Source organism: Stylophora pistillata, chromosome 6, assembly GCF_964205215.1.
Source record: "Stylophora pistillata chromosome 6, jaStyPist1.2, whole genome shotgun sequence".
Lineage (NCBI taxonomy): Eukaryota > Metazoa > Cnidaria > Anthozoa > Scleractinia > Pocilloporidae > Stylophora > Stylophora pistillata.
In genome coordinates, this window is record NC_142524.1 from 1,460,610 (window position 1) to 1,478,804 (window position 18,195).

General features: G+C 39.9%; 2 protein-coding genes and 1 pseudogene across 5 annotated transcripts in view; 1 reads left to right on the forward strand and 2 right to left on the reverse strand.

Moving 5' to 3' along the window:
- Nucleotides 1-940: 940 nt before the first annotated feature.
- On the reverse strand, nucleotides 941-6,401 carry LOC148727674 (uncharacterized). Of its 2 annotated transcripts, XR_016002216.1 has the most exons (4): nucleotides 4,798-6,398; nucleotides 4,136-4,329; nucleotides 1,973-2,087; nucleotides 941-1,590 (listed from the first exon to the last, which is right to left on the reverse strand). XR_016002216.1 is itself a non-coding variant. In XM_088762450.1 (2 exons), the coding sequence occupies exons 1-2, from the start codon at nucleotides 6,295-6,297 to the stop codon at nucleotides 4,132-4,134; spliced, it is 1,698 nt and encodes a 565-aa protein (XP_088618576.1). In that variant the 5' UTR covers nucleotides 6,298-6,401; the 3' UTR covers nucleotides 3,195-4,131. The 2 variants fall into 2 exon arrangements, 1 of the variants encoding a protein (XP_088618576.1); XM_088762450.1 differs by lacking the exons at nucleotides 941-1,590; nucleotides 1,973-2,087 and having other exon boundaries at nucleotides 3,195-4,329; nucleotides 4,798-6,401.
- A 473-nt stretch (nucleotides 6,402-6,874) lies between these two features.
- Nucleotides 6,875-10,482, reverse strand: LOC148727675 (protein fem-1 homolog B-like; annotated as a pseudogene). Its single transcript, XR_016002438.1, has 3 exons — nucleotides 8,190-10,482; nucleotides 7,002-7,121; nucleotides 6,875-6,916 (listed from the first exon to the last, which is right to left on the reverse strand). The product of XR_016002438.1 is annotated as a protein fem-1 homolog B-like (transcript).
- A 2,183-nt stretch (nucleotides 10,483-12,665) lies between these two features.
- Nucleotides 12,666-18,195, forward strand: part of LOC148727676 (fumarate hydratase, mitochondrial-like) — a 51,211-nt gene continuing 45,681 nt past the window's right edge. For both annotated transcript variants that reach the window (XR_016002223.1, XM_088762455.1), the window contains exons 1-6: nucleotides 12,666-12,808; nucleotides 13,098-13,220; nucleotides 13,640-13,750; nucleotides 14,160-14,336; nucleotides 14,666-14,821; nucleotides 15,191-15,399. Coding sequence is in view for 1 of the 2 variants with exons in the window: in XM_088762455.1 (XP_088618581.1) it covers nucleotides 12,701-12,808; nucleotides 13,098-13,220; nucleotides 13,640-13,750; nucleotides 14,160-14,336; nucleotides 14,666-14,821; nucleotides 15,191-15,399 (884 nt within the window). In the remaining variant the exon portion in view is untranslated. The remainder of the gene's footprint in view (nucleotides 12,809-13,097; nucleotides 13,221-13,639; nucleotides 13,751-14,159; nucleotides 14,337-14,665; nucleotides 14,822-15,190; nucleotides 15,400-18,195) is intronic.

Genomic DNA, 18,195 nt, shown 5'->3' on the forward strand with positions numbered 1-18,195 from the left:
ACTACAATGAAAAAAGTGAGATAGGTCACCGTGCTTGCTACAGAGCAATGACACGCAATGTAATTCTGAGGAATCACCTAAAAAGTTCATTTTATTTGCCACCCAAGTCTATGTCCAATGAGTTTCAGGAAGAGAGGATGACCTCATCTTCTCTTGGCCCCAGTCATTTGACCAAAAACTTGTTTACCATGCCGGAGGGGTATCTCCCATCTTATCTATCATTTGATCCCTGGCGCCGTCTCTATTAAATACATTTTTGATGCTACAAATCTTTTCTTGGTTCAATTCTTCGGTTCAGGCATTCCAGTTTTTATATTATTACATGCTGTTGACAGATGAGTCAGCCATTCATTCTTATTCAAAACGGAACAGGACGACTGAACCATGATGCTCTATTTTGTGTCAACCATAGCCGCTTTCGGTCTGGACTGTATAATATATGAGCTTAAGACGAGTTTTCTAAAGCTCACAGATCGGACCAGTTAATACAGCTCAGGTGATTTAGTTTGGTAGCTTTTCATGGATACAATTTACTACAAACAAGGCAATAAAAATACCTTTAAATTTTCCTGTTCAGTAAATGCTTCAGGCGCACTGTAAATTTCAGCACCGGGACAAGCTGTCATGGTCACTTTCGTAAAATTGGCGGCACCATAATCCGATACTTTGCCTCGCCACTGGTCGTTTAGTCGCCACAGCAACACATTGGCACTGCTGATATCCCGGTGAATAATGGGGCGTGGTTTCTTTAGATGAAGGTAGTTTAATGCTCGAGCCACATCCAAAGAAATGACAGATGTTTCACTACTAGAAAGAGGTCGCTCCTCAACCAATCTTCATAAACTCGTTTCCATGAGCTCCGTCACAAACAAAGGACTTTCTTCATCGTTTGTGGCTCCAATAAATTATAGTAGGCAGGGATGGTGGCATCTTGAGGCAGTGTTCATTTCTCGCTCAGACAGTTCCCTGTAGTAGGGGGAGGATTTAAGAAGAACTCCGTAAATCTGTTTGATGGCAACAGTACAGCCACAATACTTGCCTTCGACAACCTTTCCCCAGCCTCCACTACCGAGGCAGTTTTCTGTCAGTTGAATTTGATCGCGTGAAATCACCCAGTCAGGTGTCTGTTGGCATGAACGTTCAGTTAAGGTTCGTTGAGATGTTGATAGAGATGTCTCAAGTTCAATCACTTCCTAATCCCTTGCTCTCAGCCGCTCCTCCAAAGAAGAGACTTCTTCATTTTTCTCTTGTAGTTGCCCTTGGACAATTGTCAACTGCTGATTCATCTCCCTTACTTGACCATCCTTCTCTCTCAATCGTCCATCTCTCTCTTGTAGTTGCCCTTGGACAATTGTCAACTGCTGATTCATCTGCCTTACTTGTCCATCTTTCTCTCTCAATCGTCCATCTCTCTCTTGTAGTTGTCCTTGAGCATTTGTCAACTGTTCTGTCCTTTCCCTCAGTTGTCCATCTCTCTCTTGTAGTTGATCATCTCCCTTATTTGTCCATTTCTTTCCTCCAGTTGTCTATCTTTCTCTCGTAGTTGCTCTCAGACATTTCTCAACTGCTGTGTCATCTCCCTCAATTGCCCTTTAAAAAAAGTGGAATATCGTTTTTTTTAAAATAAAAAAAAAATTGAAAATCGTTGTTGTTGTTTTTTGAGCTCTTGTGAAGGTGTGATAAAAGCTTAAAATTGTCTTTTTTTTTAGGGCGACTATTAAAACGAAACTACCAAACTTAGGAGCTGAGTCCACAACATTTGTTATATCTTACTGGAAATCTCAGTATATATTTTCTATTCCCACTTTTAAAATTTTCTTCAATCTCAGTTGTTTTTATCGCTTTTCGCTGGTCATTTTCCGCGAGTGAGGCGTAAACGATATCGGTGGATGAGCCGTAAATTGGATTAATTGGCACCAAGATCGCACCAGCTACCTAACAGCTAATTTGTTCTTCAACCGGATCCTCTTACCTGATATTTCCTTCGCTATAGGTTCCGTTTTAAAATTGTCAGTTAGGTCTTTCTCTCTTCCAGGAACAAGTCTTGTTCCTCTTCCCATACTGGAACCACTTTGGGTTACTTCATCCTTAGAGAAAATGGAGAACACATTGCCACTGAGGATTGCAAAATATTTTAGCATATGTAACGGAATCTACTCCGTACTATTTAAACTATTTGTACATCAGCACGGACTTTAAATCTTTAGATGTCATTGCTCCGACACTACAAGGCTACGTGCGAGTTGCAAACATCACTGTCGCTTACGTTTGACCGCCACTTGTCTCGCGACTAATTTTGATAGAGCTGTTTATAAAGCTTTTCGAGATAATATCATTCGCGCAGTATTAAGACCGATGAGCTTTTTTATTTCTTAATGGTTGCGAGTCACGCATAACACTCACTTGTACAGACTTTTAAGCCGCAATCGTGATAGTTTTCTTATGACTGCTTTTCCCTGAGTCGTCTGCGTGGGAATTCAAACTAGCTGTTTGAGTAAATAACAAAAAGTTATCACAATCCAATTCCAGCAATAGGGACCGACGCCAAATGTAAAACACTACGTAAACATGGAAGTCCTGCTACACCCCTATCGATAATATTACCAGCAAAGTTCACGCCATTTACATCGCACCCAGCATGTAAAATTAACTTCATAGTTTTAACGAAGGGAAGCTTGTACGCATTTCCTATAGTTTTTCATCAACTGGCGTTTTGTGCCACGTCGCTAGATGCAATAATGTATTTCCTTCGCGGTTACGAATGTCTAAACGCACAATTCTTTGAACAATGTTGGTTATTTCTACCGTTTCTTTGTGCTCTAAAATGTGAAAATTGGTGTACAATATTATAACTGTCTAGGTTAAATATTAGTGACGTTTCCTTCAGATCGTAATTCAGAACCTCGTGCGTCTCTTCTAGTAGTCTGTGTACACGGTCTAAGTTTTGCGTTTTTGAAGTTTATTGCGTTTGTTGCGATCATGATCTTTCCGTGGAAAGATCATGATCGCAACAAACCAGCTACAAGGATATTTTATAGACAGATTTAACATTTCAAACTCCCAGTCAAAACACAGACACATCATAATCACTATTCAGTCTGATGGCCGATTGACAAGGGGTTAATCATCACACCGGTTACTTATCGTGTAATATACTGTTTGACCTTATTTATCAACAAGCTTCGATTCATACCCATTATGTGGTTTCCACACTAAATATTATATTTATTACTGAAAAAAGCTACAAATCGATCATATCAAAGTCTCGTAACTTAGCCCGCGGCGTTTCGTTGTAGGTCTGACTGTCGTTTGTGTTTAGCAACAGGTCGCTGTTGAAACACCAAGGCTCACTAATGCGTTATTTTCAAAAATAAGCTTCAAAAAATTTATAAAAACCTGTATAAACACCCTAGAAAGGAATGAAATTTTACTTGATTTTGAAATGCTTTGAAAACGTCCTGCCTATGGGAAATTGTACGTGCATCTGATAGTTCCACAACAAATAATTGTGAAAACCGTATGAATGCGACTAAATTCTACCATTGTGAGCGCCTATGTAAACATCGAGGTCCTGCTGCACCCCAATCGATAATATCAATGACTTAACGAGAATTGTTTTACATAAAAATTGCAAAGCTATAAAATTAATCACACTCATTTTACAACTTATTGAGAATCAAAGTCAATGTTTCTGAATTAACAGAACAAAGAATCTTCGCCTTAATATCTTTTTAATATATTCTTCGGGCCTTGCTTGCAAGGAATTTAGAGTTTGGAACAGTTTTAATTCTGATGCCAAAACACTGCGTCATTGATAAAGTACTTCCGTTTTCTAAAATTTCACTTTTTTAACTAAAGATTAGTTCTTTTTTTTTCTAAAAATCCCCTTGATTGGAATGATCATGGAACGGCAACAACACGCCTTTTATCAATCTGGACTAGTCTAAGTTCGATTTAAATGCGGCTGATGAAACTTTCAGCGTCTCAAAACGCAGGTCTTGGAAATTATAATATCTTAGCACTAAGCCATAAAAAAGCCTGTTTACACAGGCCATCTTAGATCGAAGGTTTTCGTTTCTTTTCTTTTCGTTTGCAAGTGTAGATGAAGAGCAGGACTTTTCAAAACCAATCTTACATTGGTTGTTCGAGTTCACCAATGATGTCTTCCATACTTGGTCTTGCTTCAGGATCTTGTTGCAGACATCCTCGCATGAGAGCTTGAATCACACGGTTTGTCACCCTGGCAACTTGCTCATCACGCCTGTCAGGATCCGGTAACTCCCGGATGCAAATCTCGCAGAGAAGAACCCCAAAACTGTATACATCAACCTGAGCTCGAAAAGAGAATAACAATGAAAAGTTAAACACGCATGCACGTGCATGCTTGCTAGTTTATGTAACTTTTCTTTCTTGTTTTTCCCCTCTCTTGCATTCTTTTTAAGTCACAGAAATTTTGTCTTATTGCTATGCAAACATCGCTATGCAAACAAACCAATAGAGAACCAAACCGTGTACGCTTGATATAAATTCACTATGGGTGGATAAATAAGCTCGACTCCTCTCTCCAGGCTGAAGTTAACATTTTCATTATCCTTTCTGCGGCAACTTCCCTACAGACTGATATTAAGTTAAGCATCCGACCAGTTTACCAAGGAAAAAGGGTTCGACTCTAGACGGAGAGCAGAAGAGATTTTTGGTCCCGAGCCCTTCACAAATTGGTTCAACACCCTACCATAAATATACCTTAAAGCAAACACAGTTAGACATTTGAGAAATGACTCCAAATTTCAGACATACCTTGGGGGTTTGATGTTTGGTATGTGCTTCAGGTGCACTGTATATCATAGCACCAGGACCAACTGTCATGGTCTGCTGCATAACATTAGCCGTGCCATAATCGGACACTTTGCCTCGCCATTGGTCAGCTTGCTGCCATAGCAACACATTGGCACTACTAATGTCGCGGTGAATGATGGGGGATGGTTTCTTAAGGTGAAGGTAGTTTAATGCTCGAGCCACATCCAGAGAAATGACACACACTTCAGTACTGGAAAGAGGTCGCTGCTCTAACAGTGCTCGTAAAGTCGAATCCATGAGCTCTGTCACGAACAAAGGACCTCCTCCATCGTTTGTTGCTCCAATGAACTGAAGCAAACAAGGATGGCGGCATCTGGCGGCAATGCTCATCTCTCTCTCAAACAGTTTGCGGTTGTGATCGGAAAGTATCAACTCGTACATCTGTTTGACGGCGACAGCACAGCCACAGTATTTGCCTTCGACAACACTTCCCCAACCTCCTTTACCAAGGCATTTGTTCGTCAGCTGAATCTGATCGCGTGAAATGACCCAATCAGGGGTCTGATGGTGTGAACTTTCATTTAACGCTCTTTGAGCAGCTGAAAGAGACGTCTTCAACTCGTCTATTTCGTGCTGTTTGGCCCCCTGTAGTCTTCCCAAAGAAGTAACTTCTCCATTTTTTTCCTGTAGTTGCCCGCGAACAGTTATCAACTGCTTTTTCATCTCGCTAACTTGTCCATCTCTCTCTCTTAGTTGTCCTTCTCTCTCTCTTAGTTGTCCATCTTTTTCTTGAAGCTGCCTCTGGGCATTTTTCAACTGCTGTGTCATCTCCTTCAGTTGTTCATCTCTCTCTCGTACTTGTCCATCTCTCTCTCTTAGTTGTCCATCTTTTTCTTGAAAATGCCTCTGGGCATTTTTCAACTGCTGTGTCATCTCCTTCAGTTGTTCATCTCTCTCTCGTACTTGTCCATCTCTCTTTCCTAGTTGTCCATCTCTTTCTTGAAGCTGCCTCTGGGTATTTTTCAACTGCTGTGTCATCTCCTGCAGTTGTTCCTCTCTCTCTCGTACTCGTCCATCTCTCTCTCTTAGTTGTCCATCTTTTTCCTGTAGCCGCCTCTGGGCATTTTTCAACTCCAGTGTCATCTCCCTCAGTTGTCCATCTCTCTCTCGCTCTTGTCCATCTCTCTCCCTTAGTTGTCCATCTCTTTCCTGTAGCTGCCTCTGGGAATTTTTCAACTGCTGTGTCATCTCCCTCATTTGTTCATCTCTCTCTCGTACTTGTCCATCTCTCTCTCTTAGTTGTCCTTCTCTCTCTCGTAGTTGTCCATCTCTCTCTCTTAGTTGTTCATCTCTTTCTTGAAGCTGCTTCTGAACATTTATCAACTGCTGTGTCATCTCCTTCAGTTGTCCATCTCTCTCTCGTACTTGTCCATCTCTCTCTCTTAGTTGTCCATCTCTTTCTTGTAGCTGCCTCTGCGCATTTTTCAACTGCTGTGTCATCTCCCTCAGTTGTCCATCTCTGTCTCCTAGTTGTCTATCTCCCTTTCTTAGTTGCTCTTGAACGTTTTCCAGTTGCTGTGTCAACTCCCTCAGTTGCCCTTTTAATTTGAAAATAAAACAACGCAAGTTTCAGCTTTTTGTCTCACAGAGCGTCAAATGAAAGCTAAAAAGTCCTCATCTTTCTCTCAGGGTAAGTGTCAAAGAGACGTTCAAACTTGGGTGCTGAATCCACTGTAGCTGCTATATTTCGAAGGGAATCGCTGTACCCTTTTCTTATCAGTTTAGACTCCAGGTATCCGCTTTCTCACTGAATATTTTTTATGCGCCTGGTGTGGTGCTTAGGTCTACGAATTACTGAGCTTTTAGGCCTAAATCGCCGGGGCATTAAGTGTCATTTCTTATTCTCCCATGGCCTGGCTTTGTTTTTCACACCTTAACAAAAACATGTTAACCTCGTTTTTTTATGTTTTTTTGTTTGGTTGTTCTTTCGATTTTGGCTTTTCATTTCCCAAAGATCTTAGACAATGGGGAAACCGCCACATTGCATTCATAACTTGGCACCCAGCCTGCTACCCGTTTAAAATATACTAAATTCTTCTACGTTACCTAACAGTGTTACCTAAAAGTTCATGACGGAACTCCGAGTCACACTTTCTTATAACTATTTTCCTTAACAAGTTTGTTCCTCAATAAGATCCTCTTACCTGATATGATATTTCCTTCCGCATAGTTTCCTCTTTAATATTCTCTTTTACATCTCTTTCTGTTGTAGAAACAGATCTTGCTCCTCTTCCTTCAGCAGCTCCACATCCAGTTACTTCATCCTTAGAAAAAAGGGAGAACACATTGCCACTTTGAGGATTACAAAATATTTTAGCATATATAACGGAATTTACTTCGCATTAATTAAATTATTTGTATATCAGCACGGTCTTTAAACCTTTAAATTTCATTGCTCCGACACTAAAAGACTACGTGTGAGTTGCAAACATCATTGTCGCTTATGCTTGACTGCCACTTGTCTCGCCACTAATATTGATAGAGCTGTTTATAAAGCTTTTCGAGATAATGTCATTCGCGCAGTATTAAGACTGATGAGGTTTTAAAATCTCTTGATGATTGCGAGTCATACGTAACACTGACTTGTTCCGGCTTTTAAGCCGCATCAGTAGTTCCTTATTACCGCTTTTCCCTGGGTCGTCTGCATGGAATTCAAATGAACTTCTTGGGTAAGTAACAAAACGTTATCACAATCCAATTCCAACAATATGAACCGACGCCAAATGTAAAACACAAAGATGCATATTCAGTTTACAGTCCAAGGTCGTTATGTACTGACAGCAAAACGGTATGAATAAATTTTCAGACAAAAGTGTGGCAACCTATAAAATTATGAAAAGACCAACAGAAATCTGTAAAATTATAAAAAGTGACCAGAGTGCCTCGTTATATATCACAATTCGGTCCCAAAGATCACCAGTCAGTAGTTTTACTTCTGTTCGAATTTTCACTTAAATCACTTCGTCAATATTATTTGTGCAGGCATCAATCGGACGGGTGATCACAAATTTGTAAATTTGATCAACAGGTCGACCGCTGTAAGGTCCGCCTTCTAGCTTTATCTAAAGGCCTGCTTTAGCTTGAAAGCCACCCTCGGACATGCTAATTTGACTATCACAGCATCCTAACCAATTTTTTCATTCATAAAATCGGATGAGTTTGAAACCATTTAAAGTGACAGAAAGCCGAAGAAAGGCAACCAGGCGTTACGAAACATAATCAACACAAGATCCTATGGGTATATGAAGTCACTATTCTCCCATTTCGCGAGGATGCTTACTGTAATAATCTCAGGAAATGTATAAAAGAGTTAAAAATCAAACTTTTTTTACCTTTCTGGCATCGATGTTCGTGGCTCCCAGTCCTTCTTCCGCAGACAAGATCCTTCGTGCCTCGTCAGTCTCACAGCAGTCCATTACTGTTTGACTATTCTTGTTTACAAGCTTTGTATCCGCACCGAGATGTAACAGCAACTCCAGCATTTCTTTCAAAGCTTCTACTCGTTCAGGTCCTGGTACAAAAGTCACGGCTAAATGAAGAGGAGTGTTTCCTTCTGTGTTAACAGCATTCACATCACACCCTGCATGTAAAATAAGCTTCATCGTCTCAATACAAGGAAGTTTACACACTGTTTGCACTCGACCCTTTGGAACTGGAGTGTTATGCCATACAGCCAGGTGCAGAAGTGTATTTCCATCAGGGTGGGAGCAAGGATCTGAGTGCAGAAATCTTTGAAGACAGTTAATAATGTTATCATTTTTCATTTCCGGGAGAACTTGAACCTTTTTGTATATAATCAAGAGATAAAGAGCGTAAAAAAGCAATTTTTGTTCAGTCTCGCTTTTGTTCTCCTCTTGCAATTTTCCAGACTTTAACGCTTCTGTCAGTTTCCTATTTCCATCAACCAGTTTTTCGAGAATGTTCTCGATATTTTTTGGACTCAAACTGTGTCCATTCTGCACCATTTCTGCAAATAAAGTTGTGAAGCTGTGAAGTTCGTCTGTTTTTGGAATATCGAAGTTCATGGCTATTTCCATCGATCGTTTCCACAAAGGAATACACGGCTCGTACTCCTTAGAGTCAGCTAAAACAGCTCCACGGTATTTTATCGGGTCTCTTAATTCTGTATTGTCAGGTCCAAGGATTCTCTCTCTGATAATAAGTCCCTCCATGTGGATAGCATGATCATCGCCTTCTAGCAGAGAAAGTTCCTCAAGAGTTTGACTCTCTCTTCTATTTTGGTAAGCTTCCACGGGTTCCATTTTCTTCTTAGGAAATGGACGTGATGGGTTCTTATACCTCTCCTCCATTCCCCGCTTCATGAAACTAAATACTTTCCCAGTGTCATAAGCATTGCGATCATTAGCGAAGCTGGCACCGAGACGTTCACGAGCATCAATTCTCTGTTCCTTTGTACATCCTGGTCGGTTGATAAAATACTCCGCTATTTCATTTTTACAATAATTACTGCCTACAAGAAGTGGTGTTAGACCTTTAAGATTGTGTTTTTGTTTCGCTCCCAAAACTAGCAGCTTAGCAACTATCTGAACGTGTCCCCCTTCCGCAGCGAAGTGAAGACATGTTTCTCCATTATTGTCTTCCTGATGTATATGCGCCACTTTCGACAAGAAAGGAAACAACATCCATGTGACCATTGTAACATGTTGTCATCAGAGGAGTACGATTGAAATCATTGCTTGCATTTACATCGGCCCTATTCTCAACCAAACAGCGCACAATATCAGGACGTCCAATGGAGGCGGCAGCTTTCAAGGGAGTCGAATTTGTCGATGTTCTGCCGTCGACGTCGGCGTTTTGTTCGATCAAGAGTCTCACAACATCAAGATGACCTTTTGCAGCAGCGATCCACAAAGCTGTACAACCCTTTATAATAACTTCTTCATCCTTAATCGTTCCACGAGCCTCGATGTTTGCTTTATAACGTAAAAAGGCCTTCACAAAATCAAGCTTTCCATCACGAGCAGCGATGATGAGAGGAGTGGCAAGGTCGTCACCATCCTTGATGTTTGTTTCCAGAGCGGTTTTTCTTGATTTGGCGTTCATCACCCTTAGCGAATCAAGCAGATCCGAACCGTCATCACGAGCAGCATGATAAGCTGTAGTTACTTCACCACGAACGGATGCTTTATTACCCATTTCAAACAACACAAACGCAAAACCTCTAAACCTTGCTACGCTCAACCTGGATTGTTTGAGCAAAACAACATGTACAAAATTTTGAGGTCAGAACTTTGCATAAGCAGGCCGTCACGGTTCAAAAAGCAATTAATCTTACCGATGATTTGTGCAGTCTATATACTGTTTTAGTATAATTTCAGAGCTGAACAAAGAGTTTCCGGCAATCTGATTGGTCGAGTGGTTCCTTATATGACGCTATATAAACCGCTCCGCGCGGCTTATATAAAATGCTAATAAATGTTACTAAAATGTTATGATTTTAGAATTTTCTCTGTTGTTCAGCTCTGAAATTATACTAAAACAATTATTCGCCTCAGGTTCGGTGAATATTGTCGAATAATCCCCTCGACTTCGTCTCGGAGATTATTCGACGATATTCACCTCGCCTTCGGCGAATAATTGTTTTAAAGTAGAAAAGAACTACGAGTTGCTTCACCTCAAAAAGAAAGGTTTACTGTCGAAATCACGTTCATAAACCTTTTTATTTTCTTTCAATAAATACCCAGTTGCGTTACATTTTCTTTCGTGATAGGCATGAATTTAACCTTTTCGCAATCATAATCTCCCCACTAGAAACCAAACTTTCCTTCTTTCCGAGAAAGCGCGGAGTGTGACACATATTTCTTCATTTAGGGAGGGGAGGGAGAAAGCCCAACTGATCTGGAGACTTGTGACGGTATGAATGAACGGAACTATGGGCTTGAGATAAATTTGAAGCATCGTGCACCGCCCAATAACTACGTAGACAAAAATATTTATTATTTTCACCTCCTACTCAAAACAGAGACACATTTGTTAAATGACCACTATTCAGTTTAATGGCTGAAGTTATATTAATAATAACACCGTTTGACCTTATGTATCGCCAACCTTCAGTTCATACCCATTATATGGTTTGCAGCGTGCATATTATACTTAATACATTTTATACTTGAAAAACACACCAGAAACAATTAATCGTCTCGATTACGTACAGCTGTTAACTTAAATATTGTGATTTTCATGAACAGGCTCAGAAGACTGAGGAGCGTGGCGACTCTCGAGTGCCGTATGCATGAGCGAGCACGTTCACTTAAAAAATGCGGCAAACTAAGTTTGCTAGAGCGCTGCACTAGTATCGCACAGGTCAGTGGTTCGAATCCCGTACAGGCCTGAAATTTTTTTCAGGTCTGATTTTCACTATTGCTCAAATAGTGCTTTACTGCGAAGGATCGTGCTCATATACGTCTCATAACCGCAGTTCACACATATGTTTCATATGTTTGTTGTTGTTTAAACTAAGTTTAATTAAAATAAGTCGTAGAAGATAAATCCTCCTCAACATAAATTGGTATTCTTGACTGAAGACTTCTCAAGGTAGCGAGACAGGGCGAAGTAATTATCAAATCTAGTTTTCTTCTCCAACCGAAAGATAAGCGTTCTACCCTTTCGGGCGACGCACAGTTTAATTGAACTTCGCCAGTTGCTGGTTTCAGGGAGCCATTGGGGTGCTCGATTCGTCACCATGGCAACTTGTTCGTTGCGCCTGCCTTATTACCAGATAGCTTATCGGTCATTTTATAGAACACACGCGAAACCTCTAAATTATAAGATCTTAACCTGGTATGAATAGAACTTTATGATTTTATTCGTCAAGGTACAAATAAAACTCAGTTTTCTGGTGTTTAGTTCAGTCTATAAATTTTGGTAAAGTGATACAAACTGCGTCAGTTCAGGTTTAGGTTTTCCAATGCAAATCATACCCATAACTGATGCATTTTTTGGTTGTTTCACTGGTATCACACTATATTTACTAATACGCATAGATCCCTGGTATTCGATGATCCAGTAGATGCTGATCACTCGCCCTTTCCGAGAAAACAGGAGGTCTGACACGAAGTTTTTGTGACGGAGGAGGGGAGGGAGGGGGTCATGCTGAGGCGGTTATGGAGAAAAGATAAGAATATGAGGGGAATTGAGGTAATTTGGTTTTATTAATGCATAAAGGAGGTAAGTTTCTACAGAAACTGTGTTGCTGCGTCGGTGGGGTAACAATGTAATTTGGTTTTATCAATTAACTTGATAATGTAAATTGGCCACCATAAAGAGTCTAAAAGCTGACGTTTCGAGCGCTAGCCCCTCGTTAGCCCTTCGTTCCCTCTGAAGATGGGCTAACACTCAAAACGTCAGTTTTTAGAGCCTTTACAGCTACCAATTTACACTACCAACTTAGTTGACAAAACCAAATTACCTTGTTAACCCCACCGACGCAGCAACACATTTTATTTAGAAACTTATCCCCTTTATTCATCTGAGGGGAAAAGAGTTGTGTCAAATTTGAATTTGATTCCCTTTTCAAAATGTTTGAAGGATTTTATAATAAAATTCGTCATTCTTTATCTCCCAGCGCAGCCATCTTAATTTTTTTTCCAGCTTTCCAGCAATTTATCGATTATTAGTTCATGTCAGACCAATATGGAGTTACAATTAGAAATTTTCGATAGTTATAGTTTTGAGCATGAGTGTCAAATGCTGTCCCAATCTTCAGGGTGATGGTTATTGAAGTTTCCCAGTCCCCGTAGGTCCTCTGAAGCTCCAAGCTACCAGCCGCTGACCACCAGTGGCCATTTTGTCGCAATCGATAGCTCAAACTTACTCACAGAGTATGGCACACAGGATTTGTTCAGTGTTGCGTACGCTCAGCAGAGATTCGCGAATATTTCTCCATCGTCAGAAACTAGACTTAAGCCCTGTCTTATTGTCACGAAATATGGTAAGCTATGCATTTCGCGCAGTTATCGCACTCGAGCGAAACGTAAAATATTTTTACAAAATACGCGCTCTCCTTTACGCTTAAGACAAATGGCTCGACAACTAATTTGAGTAATTGTTTAGGTGTTAAGTCAAAGAAAATGTCTAGCTTGATATTTTTTTCTTTCTTTGTCACCTGTTTAGTTGCAAAGGTGTTGGTATCGCAATGAGAAGTTCTCTCTTGGTCACTCTAAGAAGGGACAGAGTTAAATATATTTAATGAAAAGACTTTATTTATTTTTGGCCAACAGGCTTCAAGGATTGAGACTGACAGTTTTGGAGAAATAGAAGTTCCAGCTGAAAAATATTATGGAGCCCAGACAGCAAGATCAAAGCTTAATTTTCCAATTGGTGATGAAACTGAACATATGCCAGTATGTTGATACTCTCTCACAAATCACATCTTAAGTTATCCTAGGATAGTTTTCACTTTATGCTTATGAACTTTGGAAGTGTATCTCTCACTAACCAAGTTCAAGGTCTTTACAGCATTTTTTGAACCTAGCTTTTTCTACCTGGGTTTATGGCCCAAGCATGCAGAGTGCAGGCCATAGATTTTAATGAAAAAGATAAGGTTCAGTACAGACCAAGAAAACATGATTACCCTAGTAAGATATTTAATATACCTTTGGGTTCAAAGAGGTGGGGAAAATTTAAAGTCGACCAAGAAAACTTTTGAATTTAGAGGGAAATGAAATACAGGAGAACAGCTGAGTGACATTTTTTCGTGTGAGATTTTAATACTGGCTGGTAATTCTCAGTTTCTAACAGTTGTTTGTGTTGTTTTTGATAGGCTCCAGTGATTCGTGCATTTGGTTTCCTGAAGAAAGCAGCTGCAGAGGTCAATAAGGAATTTGGTTTGGATGCAAATGTTGCTGATAACATCATGAAGGCAGCAGATGAGGTTAGAAACATTGGATTAATAAGTCATGAAATTTGAATACTATTGGCACAATGAAAACTTCATCCAGAGCTCACTGGTGGGTCTTGAATAAGAAATTTTGTTACCTTCTCAAGCAACACACAAAGTTTTCATAGAGCCTCCCTCTAACTCGGAATTTAAGACCAGATCCATCAAATGTCAAGGAAACTTTGTGAATATCTGGGAAATAACATGCAATAAACTAGGATCCCATTTATGGGAATAAGTAATTGCTTCTGGTTGCATTACCTGTGTATGGTATTGCAGTACAAGCTGATCAAGCAGTGCAGCTATCTTGGGATTTGCGATACTTACCCCAACAATGCTGCAAATTTTTAGAGTAATAAATGATAGATATTATCAGCGGTTAATGCAGTTTCTTTGATTCCAGGTGATATCTGGGAAGTTAAAGGACCATTTTCCTTTGGTAGTATGGCAAACAGGCTCTGGAACACAGTCCAACATGAATGTTAATGAAGTGATCAGTAATCGTGCCATTGAGCTGATGGGTGGTGAGATGGGATCAAAAAAACCTGTCCTTCCCAATGATCATGTCCACAAAAGCCAGGTTAGAAGTTAAGTTTACTTTGGTGTAATTTTGATGCTGTGAAATAAAGGATAGAGTCCCTAGGAATGACGTCAAAGATCCAAACTCTAATAAATTGGTGAGCTACTACATATCTCTCCTATTGACATGGTTTATCTCTAGTGGCTGTCTGTTCAGAATGTTTCCATGATTTCAGTGAACGATGCAAATGGAAGGAAAGGCTAGGATCTGGGTGGTCATAATTGAAATTGTTTATTTTATTTGTCTCAAGAATATTTCCCAGGATCATTGCTATCAGTAACAGTATCTCCCTTATGCTGCGATAACAATTTTTATCTTGTTGATTTCAGAGCTCAAATGACACATTTCCGACAGCAATGCATATAGCAGCAGCAATGGAGGTGCACGAACGGCTGTTACCAGGCCTGAGAAAGCTTCATGGTGCACTTCAGGCTAAGAGCACAGATTTCAAGGATCTTGTTAAGATTGGTAGAACACATACCCAGGTGAGTTGTCCGACCTTGCTTCTTTAACAGACCATTGTCATGCCACATACCAATTACCTGTTACAGATTGGTGAAATCCTTAGGAAGTTTGATGCTTTCTCTTCTTCTTTTTCTCTTTTAATAGCATGAATATTACCAACTTCCAATGTTAAGAATCCCAATAAAATTCTTCCCATGGCCATGTTCTATATAAAATAGGTTGCATTGCAAAATGAACATTGGTTGGCTATTGTTTTTTTGGTTGATACACAGAACTACCGTTTTCTTTGCCTGATTAAAACTAAGTAAATTAACAGAAATGTTTTGATCATCAGATGTGGGATTTTGTTAGTCACCATCTTAAAAGTTTAACATGTTTTCATTTTACAGGATGCCACACCCATAACTTTAGGCCAAAAGTTCAGTGGCTATGTTAAACAGATAGAGTATGGTATTGCCAGGGTGGAGGGCACCCTTACAAGAGTTTATGAGCTGGCCATCGGTGGAACAGCTGTGGGTACCAGGCTTAACTCAAGAATAGGATTTGCTGAAAAGATGTCAGCTAAGATTGCAGAGTACACAAAGCTACCATTCACAAGGTGTGAATTGGACAAGTGATGTTTAATAAATATATTACTCCACATACTGCTGTATAATACCTTCCAAAGGTTTAGGATCATTTATTTTCAGTAACCTTCATGGCTCAACACTAACAGTAATTTACTAGCCACAGACTAGTAGAAATTCAGTTTTGGCTAGTGGTTTTGTATTTCCATTAGCCAGTTAGGCTAGTAAACAAATTGAAATCGTCATAACATCTAAGATGTCACTAGCCAGTCGGCTACTAAGTTGAAAAGTTAGCCTCGAGCCCTGAACTTTTTGCAAGTTGTTGTAGTGTATGCCGGGATATAAGAAAGACTATTATAGGATAGGAACGAAGAAGAAGAGAGTATGGAGTCGGAGAATTAAGGACCGCGGTGTAATCCGGTTTAATCCGTTGTTTAGATACGCATATTAAAACTCTACAATTGGCGACGAGGATAAACAGGAAATTTTTAGACATATGCAGAACAAATATGGCCATGAACATCGAATTTGGAAATATACAACCTTTCGATTGCACAGGCCATCCGACAAGCGTGGGACCTCGGTGGAGACGATGGAAACGTTCTTTTGAGTTTTTTCTCGAGGCAAAGGGTATCACAAAAGACACACAAAAACAAGCCTTACTTTTGCATTGCGCTGGACAGGATGTTCAGGACATTTTTGTTACGCTGAGTGACTCTGGACCAACCCCAGAAGAAGAAACGCAGTATGCGAAAGCTATGAGACTACTGGACGCACATTTTTTGCCACAGGTTAACATCCCATTTGAACGACATCAGTTCCGTCAAGCGAAACAGGAAGAGTTCGAGACAACAGACCAGTTTGTGACCAGATTGTTCCAGCTTAGCGAGAATTGCGACTTCGGAACATCCAAGGAAGAACAAATACGCGATCAGTTAATTGATAAATGTCGGTCCCATGATCTTCGCAAGAAACTACTCGCTGTCAGTGGTAAACTCACACTTCAGAAGGCTAGAGATGTTGCTAGATCCATGGAAGCTGCTGAAAGTCAGGCACGGTCGATTGAAAGCAATTCACGAAGCGGAAATGTAAATTCCTTAGAGCGAGGAAATTTTGATTCGCCTAAACGTGGAGGAGGACGTTGCTATCGGTGTGGACTCGAAGGACATTTTGCAAAGGATCCGGAGTGCAAAGCAAGACTGGCTACTTGTATGAAATGTAAAAGAGTGGGGCATTTTGCCAAAGTTTGCAAAACGAAGGAAGACGATACTAATAGACCCAGGAAAGGAAATATACGCCAAGTCACCAAAGATGATGATTTCGCCTTCACCTTACAGTCTAATGGAAGAGATATTTCCACCGTAGACATTGAGCTAGGAGGTGTTAGACTGGAAGGAGTTCTAGTCGACTCTGGCTCCACTTGCAATGTTATTGACAGAGCGACATGGGAGACGCTTGAGGAGAAGAAAGTGAGATGTGTTTCAAGAAAATCCAACAGAAAGCTGTACTCCTATGGATCCAATGAGCCACTTACTACTGCCGGTGAGTTTGAAACTGAACTTTGTTATAAGGATAAACGTTGCCATGTGTGTTTTCTTGTTGTGGAGGAGAAAGCAAGGGCAATACTTAGCAGAGAGACCTCAGAAGAGCTGGCAATACTGAAACTTGAAACTAATGCCATGGAAGAAGAAAACTTGCTTAGGGATTTTCCTGAGTGTTTTGAGGGAGTAGGAAAACTTAAGGGTTTCCAAGCAAAGCTCCACGTTGACACCTCAGTTAAACCTGTTGCACAGAAGTTGAGACCCCCACCTTATGGGCTAAGGGACAAAATAGAACAGAAACTCAAGGAACTGGTGAACTGTGATATTATCGAACCAGTTGAAGGCCCCACTCCATGGGTAAGTCCGGTCGTGGATATTTATTTGTTTATGAAGCACTTCTAGATAAAGCAAGACTCCCAACGTTATGTAATCGCAGACTCCAGGGCATGGCTATATTTATGTATAAAGTTAAAACTAATTTAGTCCCACCATATATTTCTGAACTTTTTAGTTGCGGCATAAGTAGGTACAATCTTAGCAATGCAGACGATTTCTCCTTACCAAGATACAACACGGTTACATACGGAAGACATAGCTTAAAGTACATGGGACCTTATATTTGGTCGAAGCTCCACAAATCAATCAAATTGGCTGACTCTCTAACTGCATTTAAAAGTTAAGTCAGAGTCCTTGACCTATCAAATGTTATATCGAAAAATAATTGTGAAAATTGTGAGTTATGTAAAACTTAATTTTATCAATTTTATATTGTTTGTATATAGTTTTTCTTATTATTATTATTATTATTATTATTATTATTATTATTATTAGTTTAGTTTACGTAGTAGGTGTCCCCAATTAGTTTGTACTTGTAAAAACTAGAACGATTGACACGTTAATAAAGTTATTAATTCCGCGAAGCGGCGAGGTAAATATCCACCGCTAACCACCGACGCTGAGGTCAATAGTTGTTTTAGTATATACTAAAACAGTGAGATAATATACACCACCGTCGTTAATTTCAGTGATTTCTTCGCTTGTCATGGATGCAAACCGGGACGCCATTTTTTCTCGAGTTGCTTGGAGGTAAATAGTAAAGGATATTCGGAGTTTGACAAGCCAATCAGAGCGCGCCTTCAACGCTATCCACTGTTTTTGTATATACTAATACGAAATATTTCTCAAGTTTCACCAATATCTTGCATTCTTTTCAAACAAGATCGTTAAAAATAACTCAGGAATACAAGTGTTCACTTTCTTAGTTTACTAAATGTAAAATTCTTCTCA